The sequence below is a fragment of the Mastigoproctus giganteus genome, chromosome 12, assembly GCF_048544385.1.
Source record: "Mastigoproctus giganteus isolate SK-2022 chromosome 12, ASM4854438v1, whole genome shotgun sequence".
NCBI classification, from domain to species: domain Eukaryota; kingdom Metazoa; phylum Arthropoda; class Arachnida; order Uropygi; family Thelyphonidae; genus Mastigoproctus; species Mastigoproctus giganteus.
The window spans coordinates 154,024,814-154,042,777 of NC_143586.1; the positions used below are offsets into that span (position 1 = coordinate 154,024,814).

Consider the following 17,964-nt stretch of genomic DNA (forward strand, 5'->3'; position numbering starts at 1 on the left):
CCAGGTGAAACCAAGATCTGTGTGGGATGAAACCTTTGTGACTTTATTGCCATTTATTAGAGCTGGAATGTCATTCCCCCCCCCGCTTCCTGGTGATAGATATTTGGGAGGACTTTTTATGATTTAGTTGGAACCCTGCCATATCTACGTAAGCAACAAGTTGATTACATACCATTGTCGCTGTTATGGACATTGCATCAGGCATCCATGTAACTAGTCACTGATTGCAATAAAGATATTATATTAATTTGTGCAGCAGTATTTTGATTTATTCTTGAAAGCTTTTAATGTCATCCGAGATGACGAACAACTTCAAGTCATCAGCGTAGGAGCTGAAGTTTGTAAACGTCACTAGAAATGTTTGTAAGATGAGTACAAAGAGTGTGGTTGATAACACCCCACCTTGTGGTACTCCTTTTACCGTTTTCATAGTCTGGTAGTGACTATGGGATATTATGAGTATCCTTTCGTTAAGGAGGTTGCGAAGGATGGAGGCGTGTGGCGATTTCTTTGAAGAAATTCTTTAATACATGAAGCAGTTTTGTAACTGACACATTGTCGAAAGCCGATTTGATGTCAAAGAAGATGTCTATTTGAGATCTGTTACCGATAGCACGTTGAATCCGAAACAGAGTGTCAAGCAGGTTTGTTATAGTAGATTGGTAATGCAGCGAGGTGTGGAGATGTGATGGTCTGTTACCTAGGCAGTAAACTATTGTAGGGAGTAACCGATTTTCAAAGATTTTCTGTAGGGAGCATCCGATGGAAATCAGTCGGTAACTTTGGATGTTTGTTTTGTGGGACCGGTTTGACATAGCAGGTCCTCCAGAGAGATGGGACAGTCCCAGTTTCCAGTTTCCGCTGGAAAATATGTAAAAGGGGTTCAACAATATAATTTAAGGATATTTTAATCGCAAATAGGAGGAAGCCGTCCGGCCCAACAGTAGCTTTATTTGATAAGGTATTGATAACATTAATTAACTGTTCCTTAGTAATGGTGATTTCTTTCATGGCCTGTGGGAGATAACGGTCCACAACAGGTAGGAGTTTGGTAGTTAGCAATTGTTATTGATCTCTGAGGGCGTGTTCAGCTCATTTTGTAAAGAGGTCTTTGTCCATATCAAACATGTGGTCTCGTCACACAAGAATTCTTCTAGACTGTTTTATGAGTGAAAGGATACGATTGTTGTGGGCTAACTTCTTTAATCTGAGGAAGTGAGCATGGTCCCTTTTGTATGTTTCCTGGTTGGCTAAGGTTCTTGATTTGAGCCACCTTCTGTGTGATTTTTGCTTTCCTGTGAAAGCCATCTTGATGTCTTTGTTGGACCAGTTTCGGGTATGGTCAGATACTGTGAGTTCTTTTGATGCTCCAACTGTGGCAATAAGTTTGAGCTATTGTGAGAGTTCCATGGTTGCTTCCTCCATTGTTAAACTTTTAGGCTGGGCCAATCATAAGAAGTCAGGTGAGACATGACAACTTGCGGCTTGAGAAATCTTAGGAAGTAGGGTAGTTTATGTCGTGATGCAGCTGCGTGGAAGCTTATTGAGTTGTTTGTTCCCTTTGCGACAACGAAGATACAGGTGAGGAGCAGGTGGTCTGACGTAAAAGAAAACTGGGAAGGCTGCGTTTCTACAACTGCTAAGCTGTGGAAGATGAGGTCGAGAGCTTGTCCATCCCTTGTAGGTGGCATATCAAATCTTATAAGGTCTGCAGAGTTTAATGTGAAGTCACTAATTTGTGGGTATATTGCTCTTTCTGGTATTCGTGTTTCAAATTCATTCATCGTAACCTATTTGGCAAACAAGCTAAGAAACAAATTTAACTACTGTAGCATTAAGCCAGTGGCGAAACTACCATGCAGCCAGGTTCGCCACCACGGTGATTGAGAGGGACGAGGATTGGTTCTGCATCTGCATGTTTGTTATAGAGCATAGGGGCCTGTTCGAGTACCTCACGGTGGGGAGGACAGAATCTGTAGTTTCGGTTCTGCATCAAGCCTGAATTTTGTGTTATAGTTGTAAATTCAATAGCTTGTTTTCTTAATATTTCCTTATTGTTCTTTGACTGGTTTTTCATGTTACTGGAGAAAATTCTACGTATATTTTTAAAGTGAACTAAAATAAAATTTTCAATTAGAATTACAATAATCACTACTAAATGTTCTTTGTGTTACTTACTTGATATATTCTCTTTCTACAAGTTCTTTTTGTTACTTACCTGATATACCATCCCCTGCTATTACTGTGTTATAGTACGTATCTTGTAAATCAGGGTTTCCCAAAGTGTGGGCCGCAGCCCGGTACCAGTCCGCAAACAGCTTATTTTAAATATACCTACATAAAACTATAAGAAAATTTCCTGAAGAAATGAAAATGTAATAAAATACGAAATACCCAGTTATACTCAAAATACTCATTAAATAAATATTTATTTTCCCAAAAACAGATTCAAAAATATGTTGATTTTTTGATAATAAATATGTTGAACTTTTGATAATAAACAAAGAAATGAATTGCCTATCTTTTATTTATATTTACTGATGTTAATGAACACCTAATTGCATTATTACTGGTATGTTAAATGTCCTCACTACCATTAGGACATTATTTCCTGAACCTACGAGTATAATTATTGAAAATACATTAATTTATAGCTGTAGGTGGACCAATAAAAAAAAAAAAAAAAAAAAAAAAAAAATCTGCAAACACCGGTCCGCGCTTGAAAAAGTTTGGGAAACCCTGTTGTAAACTGTAATATTAGTGCCATAAAAGGACTAGTTTCTGCATACGACAGCAGATTTGAGATAACGCGGTTTATATTTGCATTCCAAAACATTGCAATATCTCATTTTTGTGACTCTAGTGAACAAAAGTTTAGGAACTGCGGTCCTAAACTTTGCTTGCATGCTGACTATTGTGTCAGAGCCGGCCGTTATGTCCTGTAATTGGCACGGAAGTCAATAGTTTTAATTTCTAACCAAGTTCTTGAAGTTGTTTTTAGAAAAATTATTATTACGGTAGGTGTGTATTTATTTATTTTTTTTGTTTTAATAGCCTACGAAGAGGACCCGGCGCAAATACTCAAGACCAAAGTGGGTATACTTCTTTACATCACTCTGCACTCAATGGCCACAGGTAAGTATCTTGTTACTCGCGTTATCATTTTGACGTAAATGCGTGTATTTGCTTTCTCATGTATATCTTTTTCAAATATGTGATTTCATATACGTGAGAGTAACATATTTATTGCATTATGAACTTCAGGTCCGTTACATCTGCGATGACAACACCTTCCCCACCCCCCACAGCTTATTAACCAGGGTTTCCACTTGGCACAGTACAGTACTTCATGAAATTACGTAAGCTGCATGAAAAAAAAAAAAAAAAAAAAAAAGTTGAGATGTTTGCGCCATTTCCGTTACAAGAAAATTTCGCTACCAATAGATTTTACTCTAGAGCCGCCATAGACGTTTTCACATCAATAACTGTTGAGTTGAGTTGCATACAAACAAGAGCATTATCCATTATTCACATTTTGCTGTGCGACTTACAGCTGAATGCGCTGCCTTATCTAATCGTGGTAATTCCAGTAGTTCTGGTGCCCCCATTTTTCTAATGCATCTTCATAATGTGATTGTTTATAGCATCTCGAATGGAGAACAGAAGTAGAGAAAGGGATATTTTCCTGAATCAGTTAATTTATTTTGTAGATAATAAGTTTGTCTTTGCTCCATACTGTTTTGCAACTCGATTACAGCATGCAATGATTTTACACTAAATACAGCTTCCAGTCTTTCATGATACATATCGAACCTCTCACTTCATTCCTTAGCAAAGGTTTTTGGAAAATATACAACTAATGTCCAACTTTAATTCTCTGTTAATCGGCTGAACTTTTAATTACGTGGTCAGTTGAGCGGGCAATTTATGATATAGTTATGGCGCTAACAAAAGAATGTTTGGCTCTATCAAATAATAGACCACGATTCCAATCATACGATTTGAAAATGCACTCTAGGAATTTCATGATGCACATTGATAACTAAAAACGCTAACAAAAGAATGTTTGGCTATAATCAAATAACAGAACGAGCTTCAATCATAGATTTTACGATGCACATTGATAATTTGAGTTTATTCTATCATTTGAAAGCAATTAGGGCACGCTGTTTATATCTAACTAAAATCTTTCCATTTTCCTTAATATACATCTCGTACCGAATGAAATCACAAATATATTAAAGTATCATTTTAATCAAAACTAATAAAATATTGTATAAACATCATCTCGAACAATAAAACTGTTTAATGTAAACAAATAGACATTCATTGCTTTAAAACTCAAACAACGCTGTTTCGCATCTATAGCGATTTCGGAAATTATAATCGTTAAATAAGATGTGAAGATAATAACTATTATATAGATCCGGTTTTGACATACTGTGATAATAAAAACTATCGAACAACGAGTCTCTCTGACTGTCATCGCAAAATATCGATAATTTCTTTTAATACGTATTTCAACCGTTATAAATCGATTTGTCCGTGTTGTCTCCAACTGGGGGTATATTTTATTTGATCGATGCGTGCACATGCACTCCTTTATTGGGTAATGGGTCCTATTTCTTATAAAAAATGTTAAATTAAAAATTAAATAAGCATCCTCAACCGTAAGTCATTTTAGAATTTAATTCCGTTGTCATCCCTTTACGTACATACCTGTCTTTCGAGGTTTTGCGAATAGTTTAGGAAACTGTTTGAAATATTTGATAAAACTACCTTCCTGATTTATTTTTAACGTCACCCTTGTGTTATTTATGTTTGCGGCGGTTGCGCGGCTACTTTATTTACACTTGGAGACATTCGATCAGTTTAGATAATCAATATGCTTCTAGGAACTCAAGAACGTAAGTTATTTTTGGACACGCGTCGATAGATTCCTTTCTTTAAGTGTTCTCACATTGAGAGAGAGAGAGAAACATTTGCGTCATCAATATCCATAACGATGATTCTGTACTGTCGATGTGGAACAGGACAATCTTGCATCGTTCTGGGCTTAATGGACTGTCATTAGCTTGACTCCCATGCGTATAGACTACATTTTTACAGTCTTCGTGACTTTACCTATTCCAAAAAGAGAGGAAATTGATTAAAAACTATGTTACACTATGTTCTCAACAGTTCAGACACTAGTTTTTCAATAAAATTGATATTTATTCAGAAAAGCAATTAGTGCGAGCCCACTGTTTGTCTAAATGACAGCATTATCCTTTTCACAAATTTACGGTAGCAATCAGCTATTTTAGTCCACTCTCCTTCAAAGCAGTCATAACTATACATTTAAAAAGAAGATTACCACCTGATCTAGTGATACGGTTCATCCCAAAACTATTCTACAAGATTCAACCCACAACTTTGTCTACGAAGCCGATTCTTCAACTTTATCCTTTTCAAACCAGGTGGGAAAAAGCTCTTTTGTGGTTTGAATCATTTAACAAGCTGGTATGTTATACGATCCATTTCCATAGAATTACTTTTTAAATTTTGTTCCAGACTTTACATCCGACTGCCTTAGTTAAAATTACACGAAGCATACCCTCCACCCTATCACAGTTCCTCTGCACTTTCTTCCTGTTAAAAATTCCTGTTGCGATAATCCGCACTCCAGCAAATAGCGTTCTCCAGACATCCTTCTAACCTTCTCCTTCTCTATATAGGCGCCTCCGTAGCCAGGTGGGAAGGAGCAGCAGTGCATAGCACACGCTTCTTGATTAGACCGGGGTTCGAGCCCGTCACCACCAAATATGGAGGATGCGGAAAGGTCAGGGAATGACCACCGCATATCCCGGAGCAATATGGCCTTAGTTGCTAATGCTCCTAAAAACCAAACAACAAACAAACAATCCTTCTCTATACTGTCTCAGCTGAACTGTGTATAATGCAACTTTCGATTCATAAAACCTCTTTCCGTCATTCAAAAGTTCAAAATCAGTGGCCAGCCACCACTCCCAGCGATGTTTCCATTCGTAGTAGTTGTAGTAGTGGCATGTGATGCAAGAAAGCAAATGTATGAGCTTATGCAGCATCAGCCAAAAAAGAAAAAAAAAAAAAAATCACACCATTCCCTCCAAATGCCTGTCCAGTTCCTCCTTAAATTTATTCAACCTATCGACTTCCACAACGTCAGATGGAAGTTTGTTCCAGCAATTAACCACCCGCTGGCTAAAGGCAAATTTCCGCACATCTATTCTACATCTGTCTTTTCTTAATTTGAATTTATGCCCCCTTAGGTTCGTAATCTGAACAAGTGGAAGGATCCCATCAGAATTCAGCGTGCTCAACCCATTGAAGGCCTTATATGCCTCAATCAGATCACCGCGCAGGTGCCTAGTCTCCAGCCACTGCAATTTGCAGAACTTAAGCCTCTCTTGGTAAGAGGATCCCTTCATTCCCCTCACCAATCTTGTTGCCCTTCTCTGTACACGCTCAAGTAAATCTACATCCTTCCTAAAATGAGGCCTCCAGACCTGTACGCAGTACTCAAGGCGTGGCCTGACCATTGCCTTCTACAGAGGGATAATCACCTCCTTTTCTCTACTAGCAAAATTCCTATATATCATTGACAAAACCCCATGACCTGCTCTGGCAGCCTGTCTGCATTGCTCAGAAAACTTCATATCTGCCTGCACAATTACTCCCAGGTCTTTTTCATTTTCTACCACCTTAAGTGTAGTACCACACAGTTGGTACGTTTCTCTGGGGTTACTTCTACCCATATGTAGTACTTTGCATTTGTCAAGGTTAAGTAAATGTTAATGTTATGTTGGGCTGGGTGATAAAGAATCCTTAAAACTTCCTGTATTATGGTACAGGTTTCATTGCCTCTTTGCTCCAAGCGAATAGAAAATGTAATACCTGCTTGTTGCTTGAACTTCAAATCCATGATGGGTATTATAAACATGTATGCATTCTTCGACAACTCCCAGAACTTAACTGAGACTAACTAGCTTAAGCATGCTTTTACGCGTATCGCGGTTAGATACGTCACATGACTGAACTACAAGTTTCTACTTGCAGCTTAGGCGCCTCCGTAGCCAGGTGGGCAGGAGCGGCAGTGCGTAGCATACGCTTCTTGATTAGACCAGGGTTCGAGCCCGTGACCACCAAATACGGAGGATATGGAAAGGTCAGGGAATGACCACCTCATATCCCCTTAGCAATATGGCCTTAGTTGCTAATGCTCCTGAAAACCAAATAACAACAACATACTTGCAGCTTCAAATTCGATCACATTACTTCCGAACATAGTTGATTTTATTTCTAAAATTACTACATAGTTTTAGTTTAACTTGAAATTCACTTTTTTATTCCATACAGTATTTCTTTTTTCTCTTCACTCCTTCCTTTTTTTTTTCTTTTTTTCAGAGATATCGTCACGCTCTTACTGGCTCACGAGGCCTCAACGAATGTTGTGGACAACAAAGGATCTACACCGCTCCACCTGGCGGCATGGACCGGCAATACGGAGATCGTGAAATTACTCCTCGTCCACGGACCATCAGTGCCGAACGTCAATCTTGTGGTAAGTCCACGAGCCATCTGATCACTGTGTAAAGACATTTTAGATCGATGTCACTCGGACTAACTGCTAGTTCCCAAAGATCGAGCGCGAACTGTCATTCTGTCAGAGTTTAGAGGTTATCGATCTGAGTCCGCATTATTCAAGTGATGAAACGGCAAGTAGAACGTCGTTGCAGAGCGGTAGAAGGCAATTTTCTTCCGGAAGTTTCCAAGTCACTCCTCTCCGCAAAAAGTGAAAGATACTTTCCACTTTATTTGAACATTTAGTTTTGTTTGTTTGTTTGTTTCTTTTTATCCCTACCTTGGTTCAACTATATGTCTGCATAATAACCCCGGGGGCTCACATCTGGTGAGTATGGGCTTGGCACACCCAGGGTCCTGAGCTGGATATCATCATTCTTCTCTTTCTTGGTGATTCCCTTCTACTTTTGACTCTCTCTCAGGGTTACTCAGGAACTTTTTTTTTTTTTTCCTGGTGCAGCATAAGCCTCAGGCTTCCTTGCATCATATGGATATTAATAATAATAATAATAAAAGGATCCTTACTATATAATATCGGTGTAGATACACCATAGTTAACCCATAAATTTGAACTACGTATGTAGTGTAAAAGGCATCGTTTTAATAGTATCTCATATTGTGGGTGCCTTCACAACGAGATAGCTGGTATTGCAACTACTTCAAATAAATAACGCTTCTCTAGTAGAGAAGACTACTGTTATTTATTTGCAGAGGCACCCACAATATGAGATACTATTAAAACGATGCCTTTTACACTACATACGTAGTTCAAATTTATGGATTAACTATGGTGTATCTACACCGATATATAGTTAATTACCAAAACCTATAAGGATTATGCCTTGTGTATTTTGTTTTGAAAAAGGATCCTTACATAAGGTAAAAATTATTCCAGTCTAGTTGTTGCTAACAATATGATGCGAAAAACGCATCTACTTTTTTATGCTCTACAGAGCGGTTATCAGTGTTCTTGGAAATGAATTTTGCCTTCTATCGAATCTGTAATTCGTCAGTAGAATAAGGCTTGTCATACCCACCCCTTATATAATTAGATTTCAGAATTCACTATCTAGGTGGCTTGTCTTGTATATGTCGAATTCGTATCAAGTATTTAAATCCTAGCTACGAAATCCACGACGGATAATTTCGATTTTCCTTCGTCTAAATATTAAAAAAGTTCAGTTATCGATAATATTTAGCTTGATAATATAGTCCTTTGTCAGGTTTCTTCAAATTTTAGGTTTAATTCTACTTTAAATGTCAGTTATCACTGCATTAGTGATAACAACTCTGACAGAAGGGACTTGTTTTAGTATAGCCATTTTCTGGATTGTGTTAGCAGTAGCGAATTATTCAGTGGAACATCGTGATGAATTCTTGGGTATGATGGTGCGATTACAGAAAAACCATCCTCCCGCTACACACACGATGCTTAAGACGTAAATCTATGAAGTTTTGAAATTTAAGTTTATTTAAGTTCAGATAAGTTGCATCTATCACATGCCATTTAGCAGCCAGTGTCTTTAGACGATCTGCTTTTCCTTGTCTTAAATTACAAGGAAAAGATTTTTTTTCCCAAACCATTTTATTAAGCAAATATTGTTAATCTGAACTTCAAACTTTCAAAGTTCTTTTCCATGAAGGTGAAGTGGAAGTGTGTAGGAAAGATATATTAGAAAAACTTGATCTTCAAAATTAACTAGACCACTGTTTCACAACGTGTGGTGTAATTCGACAATAAAACAAAGCCTTTTTTTTTTTATAGTAGGCGGCAATCCCATTAACAGTGATGAGAGATCCACGTATGATTATAACGACCTAACGTGTATGTATCACTGTATTTAAAAAATAAGTAGTACATTCAAGGAGTTCACGGAATCGCATGCTGGTATTTAAATAGTTTGCGCTACGGCCGTAAGGTTTCGTGGGATGTTGACATTGACCTTGGTGCTCACTCATGCCAAGTAAGAACTGGCTCGATCACTTCACTCGTGTGTCACGGCTGATTGTTTGCAGAATGTCATACTTTGAACAGCGTGCTAACATCAAGTTCTTCTTTAAACTTGGGAAATGCTACACAGAGACGCTGTTCTTTTGTAAGCATTACGGAAAGTTTATGGAGATGATGCTTTTAAGAAAACAGCAGTTTATGAATGGTTTAAAAACGGACAGGAAACGCTGGAAAATGAACATCACAGTGGACGCCCTTCGACCTCACGATACGACGAAAATGTCACGCAAGTGAAGGAAGTCGTGCGAAATGCATAGGCGAATGACGTTGAGATTGCTCGTGAGGTTAGACTGCTGTAGGCTCAGTACACACAAACTTGACGCAAAGTTTAGGGGTGCGTCGCTTGTATGCAGTTTGTTTCTTTTGCTGTCGGACCATCAAATGGACTGTAAGAAAGCCATCACAGGTGATTTGTTCCAAAAATCTACGCAGGATCTAAACTTCTTAAGAAAGTGTTCACCAGAGATGAGAGTTGGGTGTTTGCCTACGACCCCGAGATCAAGGGTGGAATCATCTGAATGGCACACAAAATTGTCCCCACTGCCCAAGAAGTCTCGTGCAACAAAATCCAACGTCAAAATCATACTGATTGTTTTTTTTTTTCCGACAATGAGGGCATAGTGCACCACGAATTTGTGACTAGGGTAGACGCATTACTACTGCTTACTTCATTGAAGTTTTCGACACGTTCGAAAGATGGCTGGACTATGACAATGCGCCCAGTCACACAGCGATGGCAGTTCAGCAGGCCTTGGCTGTAAAAAAAAAAATCACATTGATGCAGTAGCCTCCCTATTCCCTCCCGAACTTGCACCGTCTGACTTCTGCTGTTCCCTGAACTGAAATTAGGGTTTTGGGGTCGTCTTTTCGCTACAATGGATGACATCAAAGAAAACGCCGAAGCTGCCCTATGTGCGCGAAAAAAAAAAAAAAAAAAATCACGATTTGAAAGAATGTTTCAAAGCTTGGGAAGACCGATACCGATGCAGCAAGTCTGTGTGTAGAAAGGAGGTACTTTGAAGATGATTAGCTTAATCAGCCCAGCTGTTTGTTCACCCAAACTTTTATAGTAAAATTCCGGGAACTTTTGAATATACCTCATAGTTATTAATACGTTTAGTTTATTTTTTGTATAGTTTATAGCTTATTTTTTGTATAGTTTAGTTTATAGTTAAATGAACTAAACCTTGTATAGTTTATTTTTTGTGGTACGTGGCCTCTATCACAAATATAAAAGTCGGCCGTATTTTTTAAAAAAAAAGTTGGGAAACGCTGAACCACAACCCCAGGTTTTACTGTAATTGTTCCACTAACCACCAGTAACTCTTCTTCATTAAGTGTGAAATTAATCTTTTCTAATTAGCATAAGCGTGAACTGTCAAAAAATAAATTGGAAATTCTCAGTATTTTATGTACATATTTAAAATAAAATGAAGAAATAACTAATACTGGTACATCTCATAACATAGTAACACGGAGAACGTGTTCTCTCAGCCGAAGAGCTGGTCCTCTCCCCACTCCCCGTACATTATACCTTGAATAAATTAACGATTATAGCCCTAATTTTTTTGGTACTTAGCGCCCTGTGTAGAGAATTGCATTTATTACTTCACATCAAAATTTATTTGCATATCTGTCGTTATCTATCATTGTTTTCCTCCATACCCTTCAAAAGTAAGTATAGCAGGAAATATTTATTCCGAACTCGAATCGATTGCTTTGCTACATATTGAAAGTGGAAGAGTGGCTTGGCTCTTTTTTAATATGCGCTGTCAGTGATTTTTAATTCATGCTCCAATGATTTATAGTTAGTGTTGCTCATAATACCAAAAGTCATGATTGTATTACAGCTCATACCGGTATTAATCGCAGGATGATGTTTGGGGTGTATGTAGTGGCTTGATATTCTGGTTTCGGTAGATTACTTCACCGTCGGTTACGGTACACAACATGTTATATGAACATCACGGAATCCATCATGAATTCCGAAATTGTGACTAGTATTACGTATATTTGGGCCGTTGCTGATATATGATATGTCTATTTTGGTTCGATTGAAGGGAGACGGAAATCTCGGCAGTGTGGTAAAAATTTCTCTCGTCTGTTTCCCTCACTAGCACAGAGGGATATCATCAAACATGTTTTGCCACGTAAAGCCTTGATATCTGGGAAGGAAAAAAGATTTTTATTTATTTATTTATTACAACGAAATAGGGTGATATATCTCCAATACAGGTTGGGTATCTACGAGGGTAATCAAATTTCTCTAACCCTCAGGTAGATAGAATAGAATGACAATAACGAAAGTATTTTTATTTTTCAATATAGTCTCCTGCAGTACTAATACACTTTTCCCAACGATGTTGCAAGGCTTTAATTCCTGGCGAAACAAAAAAATTCTTGTGGTTGACTAGCCAACCAGGCGTCCACAGCAGAATCATTTGCAGTTTCCAACCCCTAAGGTATTTCTTTAGATTTGAGTATAGAGAAAAGTCACTTGAAGTCAAATCTAATGGACAAACTTGTCTGTGTCCAGTTCTTTTTTAAAAAATTGTTTTTATAACAGCTCTAATTTCAGTTTTCTTTTTCTTTTTTTTTACAGAGATAGTACTCCTGCTTCAACGAAAAAAATAAATCCCGAATTTCAAAGTCCGGATCTTTGAAATTCGGGATTCTTTAAAATCTGGAACATTTTACAAAAAAATCACCATTTTACAAGCCAGAAATATTAAGAAAGCATGCGGCATTCCTATGAACGATCGATTTATCTTTAAGAATCCTTGCAGAAAAGACTTTTTTTATAAGACGCTTTCAGGATAATACTTAGGATTTCTCTTTATAAGACGCATTTATGATTTTCTTATACTTTAATCTGTTTTTGCGGCCTGTAGAATTTAAGCTGCATAGATAATGCAATGGTCTTAATTCGCACAGCAGAACAAACTTGTAATCGCAATTAGTTTCCTTGCTATTATACTACTTTCAAATAAATGACCTCGCCAAAAGGTTAATTTGCCATCTACTCGTATTTAAAAGATGAGATTGCTATGCCAGCCCGTTTAAAGACTAATTGGTCTCTCATTAGATAGCTGGTGGTCTCAAGTAACAACACGCAGACAAGACAGTTCGAGGAGCTACTATGCGGTATACGAAATCGGTTTTCAGATTTGTAATAAGAGATAAAGTTATCAATTGATAACAGTGCAATGCCAGGGCAATTCATTACAAAGCCAAGTTTGTTCTGCTGTGAGAATTAAGACAACTATGTTATCAGTTCAGTTTAAATTCTCCAGCCTACAAAAACTGATGAAAGGATAAGATAGTCGTTATACATGTTTACAGATATAAATAAGTTCAGTTGTTTCTGCTTAATATTTAATTGAGGTGTGCTGCTTTAAAACTGCCAAACCACTTGGTATATATCTCTAAAATCCAGAAAATTTTAAAATCCAGCACTACTCAATCCCCGAGAGTGCAGAATTTTAAAGAGTATAAAAACAACCATCTGGCAATAAAAGCACACTGTATGATGATTTATATAATTTTATGAAATTAATATTACTATTTACTATTAGTTTCACACAGTTTTAACACGAACTTGTAGAAGTTGACAACACAAACGCTTGAAGGCCACCAGTGAGATGCCACTTTGACTGCACTATAGAACATTCTGAGACACAAACAAACGATTCTAGATTTACTCATAATTAAATGAGTTAATATTTATAAACTAAATTAATATTAACATAATCAAAGAAATAATTATTTTTATTGTCGATAAGCAAGGTAAGTAGAGTACATAGTACTAGAAACAATGTTTCTCATATGGCGACATGGCCAGGGTGTGATAAATATGATTTAACGATGCAAAACTGAACAGTATTTACATTGTTATATTGTAATTGAAAAAAGAATATGCCAGTCACCATTGTCAGGAATATCTCTGTTATATAAGTATGGTAAATTTGATTAATATTGCATACATTCTAAAAACTAAAACACACAAAACTGTTTACAACGTTGTACATCATATTTGAAAAAAAAAAAAAAATAAAAAATAATAATAATAAATAAATAAAATAGGGTGTTAAAGTTGGGTTCGATTCAATATCAAATATGTTATTCCTTATCAAGAATATTGCACTGTTTATACCTAAAAATTAACTTGAATAATTCTAGACTTGATCGTTTCAAAGAGTATACCACGATGTTTCTTTTCAATAGTCTTCTTCTGCAGGTCAGTTCCAAGTCGCAGGACTGCTTGAATTTTTGGAAGTGTGTGAGCAGGTATGAGTCGACCACACAGCTTCAGACGGTTGTTCTTCAGCATAAAAGTAGGACAGGACTTCAAGGGGATTGTGCTTGGTGACAGATATTGTGAATAGTGTTCGGGATATTTGTCATACTGGTGAAAATTTTTGCAGTGGTAGTGGTGGTGCGGCTGATGTCGTTCAACTTCGGCCTGGATACATTTAGCTGCTCAGCCATCAGTGGTTGTGAGTTGAGGAGGTCGGCGATGTTTATGTGTGGCCCATTTAAGAATCCGGTATTCACAGCCGTACAACTATTTCTGAAGTGAGTGAGCAGCGGTAATTTTGAATACAGAATTACGGAATAATACTTAACCCTCAATGATGCTGCAACCACGGCATCGTTGAGGGTTACGCTTAAGATTAAGATAAACCTCACTGAGGGTTAAATCACGGTTGGTAGCTGTTTAAATAAGTAAATCACTGTTGCAGATATATTTGGATTAAGATTAATCCGAAGTGCTGTGAGTTGCCGCTGATTGAAAAATCTATTGCCTTTCGATTTGCTGCAGGCGGGATTAAGGTAAGGAACTTTATATGATCAGCATATATTATTTCATCATTATGGGGAACACATATAAAAGGGATAAGTATGGCTGAGAACAGGAGACAATAACTGCTCCCTCCACCTTGTAATAGACCTGTAGTTATTTTCCCGGTAAAGTGGAACTTCTAAAATAAATTTCAAAAAGACTTATAAAAATTTGTTAACCGTCCAATGTAATGCCCGTTAAACTTTTCATTTCAGTCGCAGCCTTTCCTTCTAAATAACATTTCGGTGGAACAATAGTATCAACCTCGTTAAAAAAAAAAAAAAATAATAATAAATAAAAATAACCTCTCAAAAAATCGCTAGGATTCCGCTGGATCTAAAATTAAATGTATAGTTTACTTTTCATGTATTAATTAAAGTTAACTTTTTTTTAACATTTATATGATTTAAATTAAAGTTTACATTAAATTACCTGCTACCAACCAGATTTTACCTTTATTATTGTAATAAATACTTTATAAAAATCCAGTATAATAAGTAATGCAATCCTGGTTCTTATTTACAAGGACCAAAAAACATTACTGTAACATATTGCAGTGATTAGTATATTTGCTCATAAAACAAAATCTGAATAAGAAATATTCCCGGCTGCGCCATGCGCCTCTAAAGAGTGGTGTGCCACCGGACCTTCGATTATCAGCATTAAACAACCGTGGACTCCGGCGGCGGGTATGACAATTTACCAGACAGAAACGATTTATACTGTATGCATAATATAGTATAATTTGTATTATGCATGCAGAGATTTCAGTTCGCCCACCATTACTGCAGTTTTCTCTGAGGAACTCTAAGGCTCTGCAGAGAAGTATGAAAACACTGGTCGTCTAGAACAGTTACCCTTAAGAAGGTCCTCTCTGCTCTTGGGAACCCCCATCCCTCCCAGTGAGCGGCAACTACAGTTTGAGAAGCACTAGTCTAAAGCGTAACAGTTGCTTTGCATGAGTTGGAAGACATTGTCCACCAATTTATTTATAAAAATAATAATAATAAAAGAAAAAACTAGCACTGCCGATACTCAGTGAGCATGCCACTCATCCTCACGTTTACTCTTTAAAAGCTTATAATAAATATAAATAACCACCGAATGCCCCTCGCTAAGATGGTGAAATTCGATTTCGTTTTATAGAAAGAAATCCGTCATTTAACTGTCTAAAAACACAAAGTTAATTTTTTTCCACGATTAGTAAAAGGAACGTGATCAAATAATTAATTAATAAATAACATATACTGTATCAAGTAAAATGAATTAAAAATTATTCAATTATTGTATTTTATTTGTAATATTTTCTAATTATTCTTTCTTACTCACGTTTACGCTGCAAATGTTATGATACAGCTAATAATGAAGGAATGTCCGTCACCTCTTGTGATGCTCAAAGAGTAACGTTCGATTTTATATATGTCGAGAGAGAGATATATACAATATATAAGATATATATAATATACATATAATAATACAATAATAAATTAAGTTTAATATAGAATTTCAACACTAATACGAGGACGATCAATAAGTCCACCTAAAAATATTTGAGTTAGGGGTTTGAAACTTGGCTGGCAGTTTCATCCTTTTTTGTTTAGCCAACTTCTAGCGCTTTACATTTTTTCCATCTGTGGATAAGCTCTTTCAGACTTCTTGAATATAATTCCTTGCTTTGAGCAGAAATTCAAGCCTGCACTTCATTATATCCATACACTTTTAAATCTCTGGCCTTAACAGCATACTGTATCACACAGCAATGTAAACTACGCGGAGGTGGGGGTAACCTTGGTGCCGTTTGACCCCAAACATACTTTACTTTACTTCATTAATTGTCTCATCAGTCTGAAATATGCGGCCCCATAGTGGTTTCTTCATTTTAGGGAAAAGTGTGAAGGTGATGGTCGGATTTTCAAAGTTGTCTTTTGGAAAACGTTTTAAACAGACACTATACTGTATGTGACATTTACACTCTGTGATAATTTTTCTGTGCAAATTGTTTTTGTTTATCATGTGATCATGTAAATAGTTTAAATTAGTGATTCCAAACCTTTTTCAGATACCGGACCACTTTTATATTTGAGGTACGATCTCCGGACCACAAACAATATGAAACTATACATACAAATGTATTAATAACTATTATTTTTTACTTATTTTAACACATGTAGTACTATGTTAGGTTTTTATAGGCATACCTAAATATCCCATCAGCCCAGCAATAAAAGTTTTGTTTTATCGACAAGTACCGCGCACCAGGCTGGGAAACACTGGTGAAAATAATTCATTACAAATGCATTTCATTGTAAATAGTTTAAATATTTTCTATACATTTATTAATTTAATTTTTATTTTCTATACTTTAAATGTTTTCTATACATTTATTACCAACCTGTTAACGATAAATTTTCTTTCATTCGCAGTTTTAAGGGCATTACTATTAACCAAATTTAATATTATTTTCTTTGCTATACACATCGAAAGTGAGTTGCCTGTTTTGTATACTTTTTTGACATATAATAAAAATCAGCCCTTAGGCCATACAATATCATCACTATCAGTTTAATTTTATATCTTTTCGCTATCCGCCATGTTCGCAAAGGATAATACGCATGCATATGTATGTACTTAGTTAAGATATCCATAGAGGAACGAAAAACAAAGTTTTGATTATAGAGTGTATCCCATGTGTGAAGTAGTGTTTAACGCCTGATCGTGCTGTATCTTTCCCCCTTATTAAATTATTTCAGTTATGTATGTTGTGAATGACCTTATTGTGGGCCTGACAGAGCACATACGTTTCTAAATTTTACATTTCCGATTTTTCCTTGTAAAGTAAATATCTCTAACTGTCACCACCTAAAATACCACAAATGGCAAAGTAAACGGTTGTTTTAGTATTAAATCAGCTCACACCAACCATAAGAATAAGCATTTACTGTAACTAGAATATTTATTTACATATTAAAATAAAATAAATATTTACAAAAAACTGCTATTATATTAAATATACATGTAAAAACATTAAAACTGTGATAAAATCCTTGAGATAAAATACACTAAAATAAACCGGATTAAAAGCGATAAAAACGATAAAAATCTCTGGAGCTTTCGGAAGCTTGCGCTCCCTTCCTCAGCAGTAACAAAACTTCCTGCAGCACGTCCATATATAACAGGCTCACGGTACCTATACACGTGGTGCAGTCGGCGCATGGTCTGAACTGGAAGCGGAAATAGCTCGGGAACGTGTTAAGCAAAACCGTTCATCCGTACTTAGGATAATAGTTTCAAACAGAGGATGCATACGCATACCTCTGTCCCTATTCATAATATTGTGGTCGGATGAACAGATTCGTAGGCTCTCGAGCCATTTACGGTTCCAGAACCCATGCGCTCGATCCATGATAACCGCATCCTCTGGGGAAATTTGATGCTGCTTCTCCCAAAAATGTTCGGCCACAGCAGATTTATTGTAATCAGCGGTTTTTATAGCATTTGCATGCTCCCC

General features: G+C 36.6%; 1 protein-coding gene across 4 annotated transcripts in view; it reads left to right on the forward strand.

Annotated features, from left to right (window-relative positions):
- The window catches only part of LOC150077523 (uncharacterized), a 623,444-nt gene that overhangs the window by 405,297 nt on the left and 200,183 nt on the right, over positions 1 to 17,964 (forward strand). For all 4 annotated transcript variants that reach the window (XM_090386795.1, XM_090386798.1, XM_090386796.1 and 1 more), the window contains exons 2-3: positions 3,055 to 3,135; positions 7,426 to 7,582. In XM_090386795.1, coding sequence (XP_090242921.1) covers positions 3,055 to 3,135; positions 7,426 to 7,582 — 238 coding nt within the window. The remainder of the gene's footprint in view (positions 1 to 3,054; positions 3,136 to 7,425; positions 7,583 to 17,964) is intronic.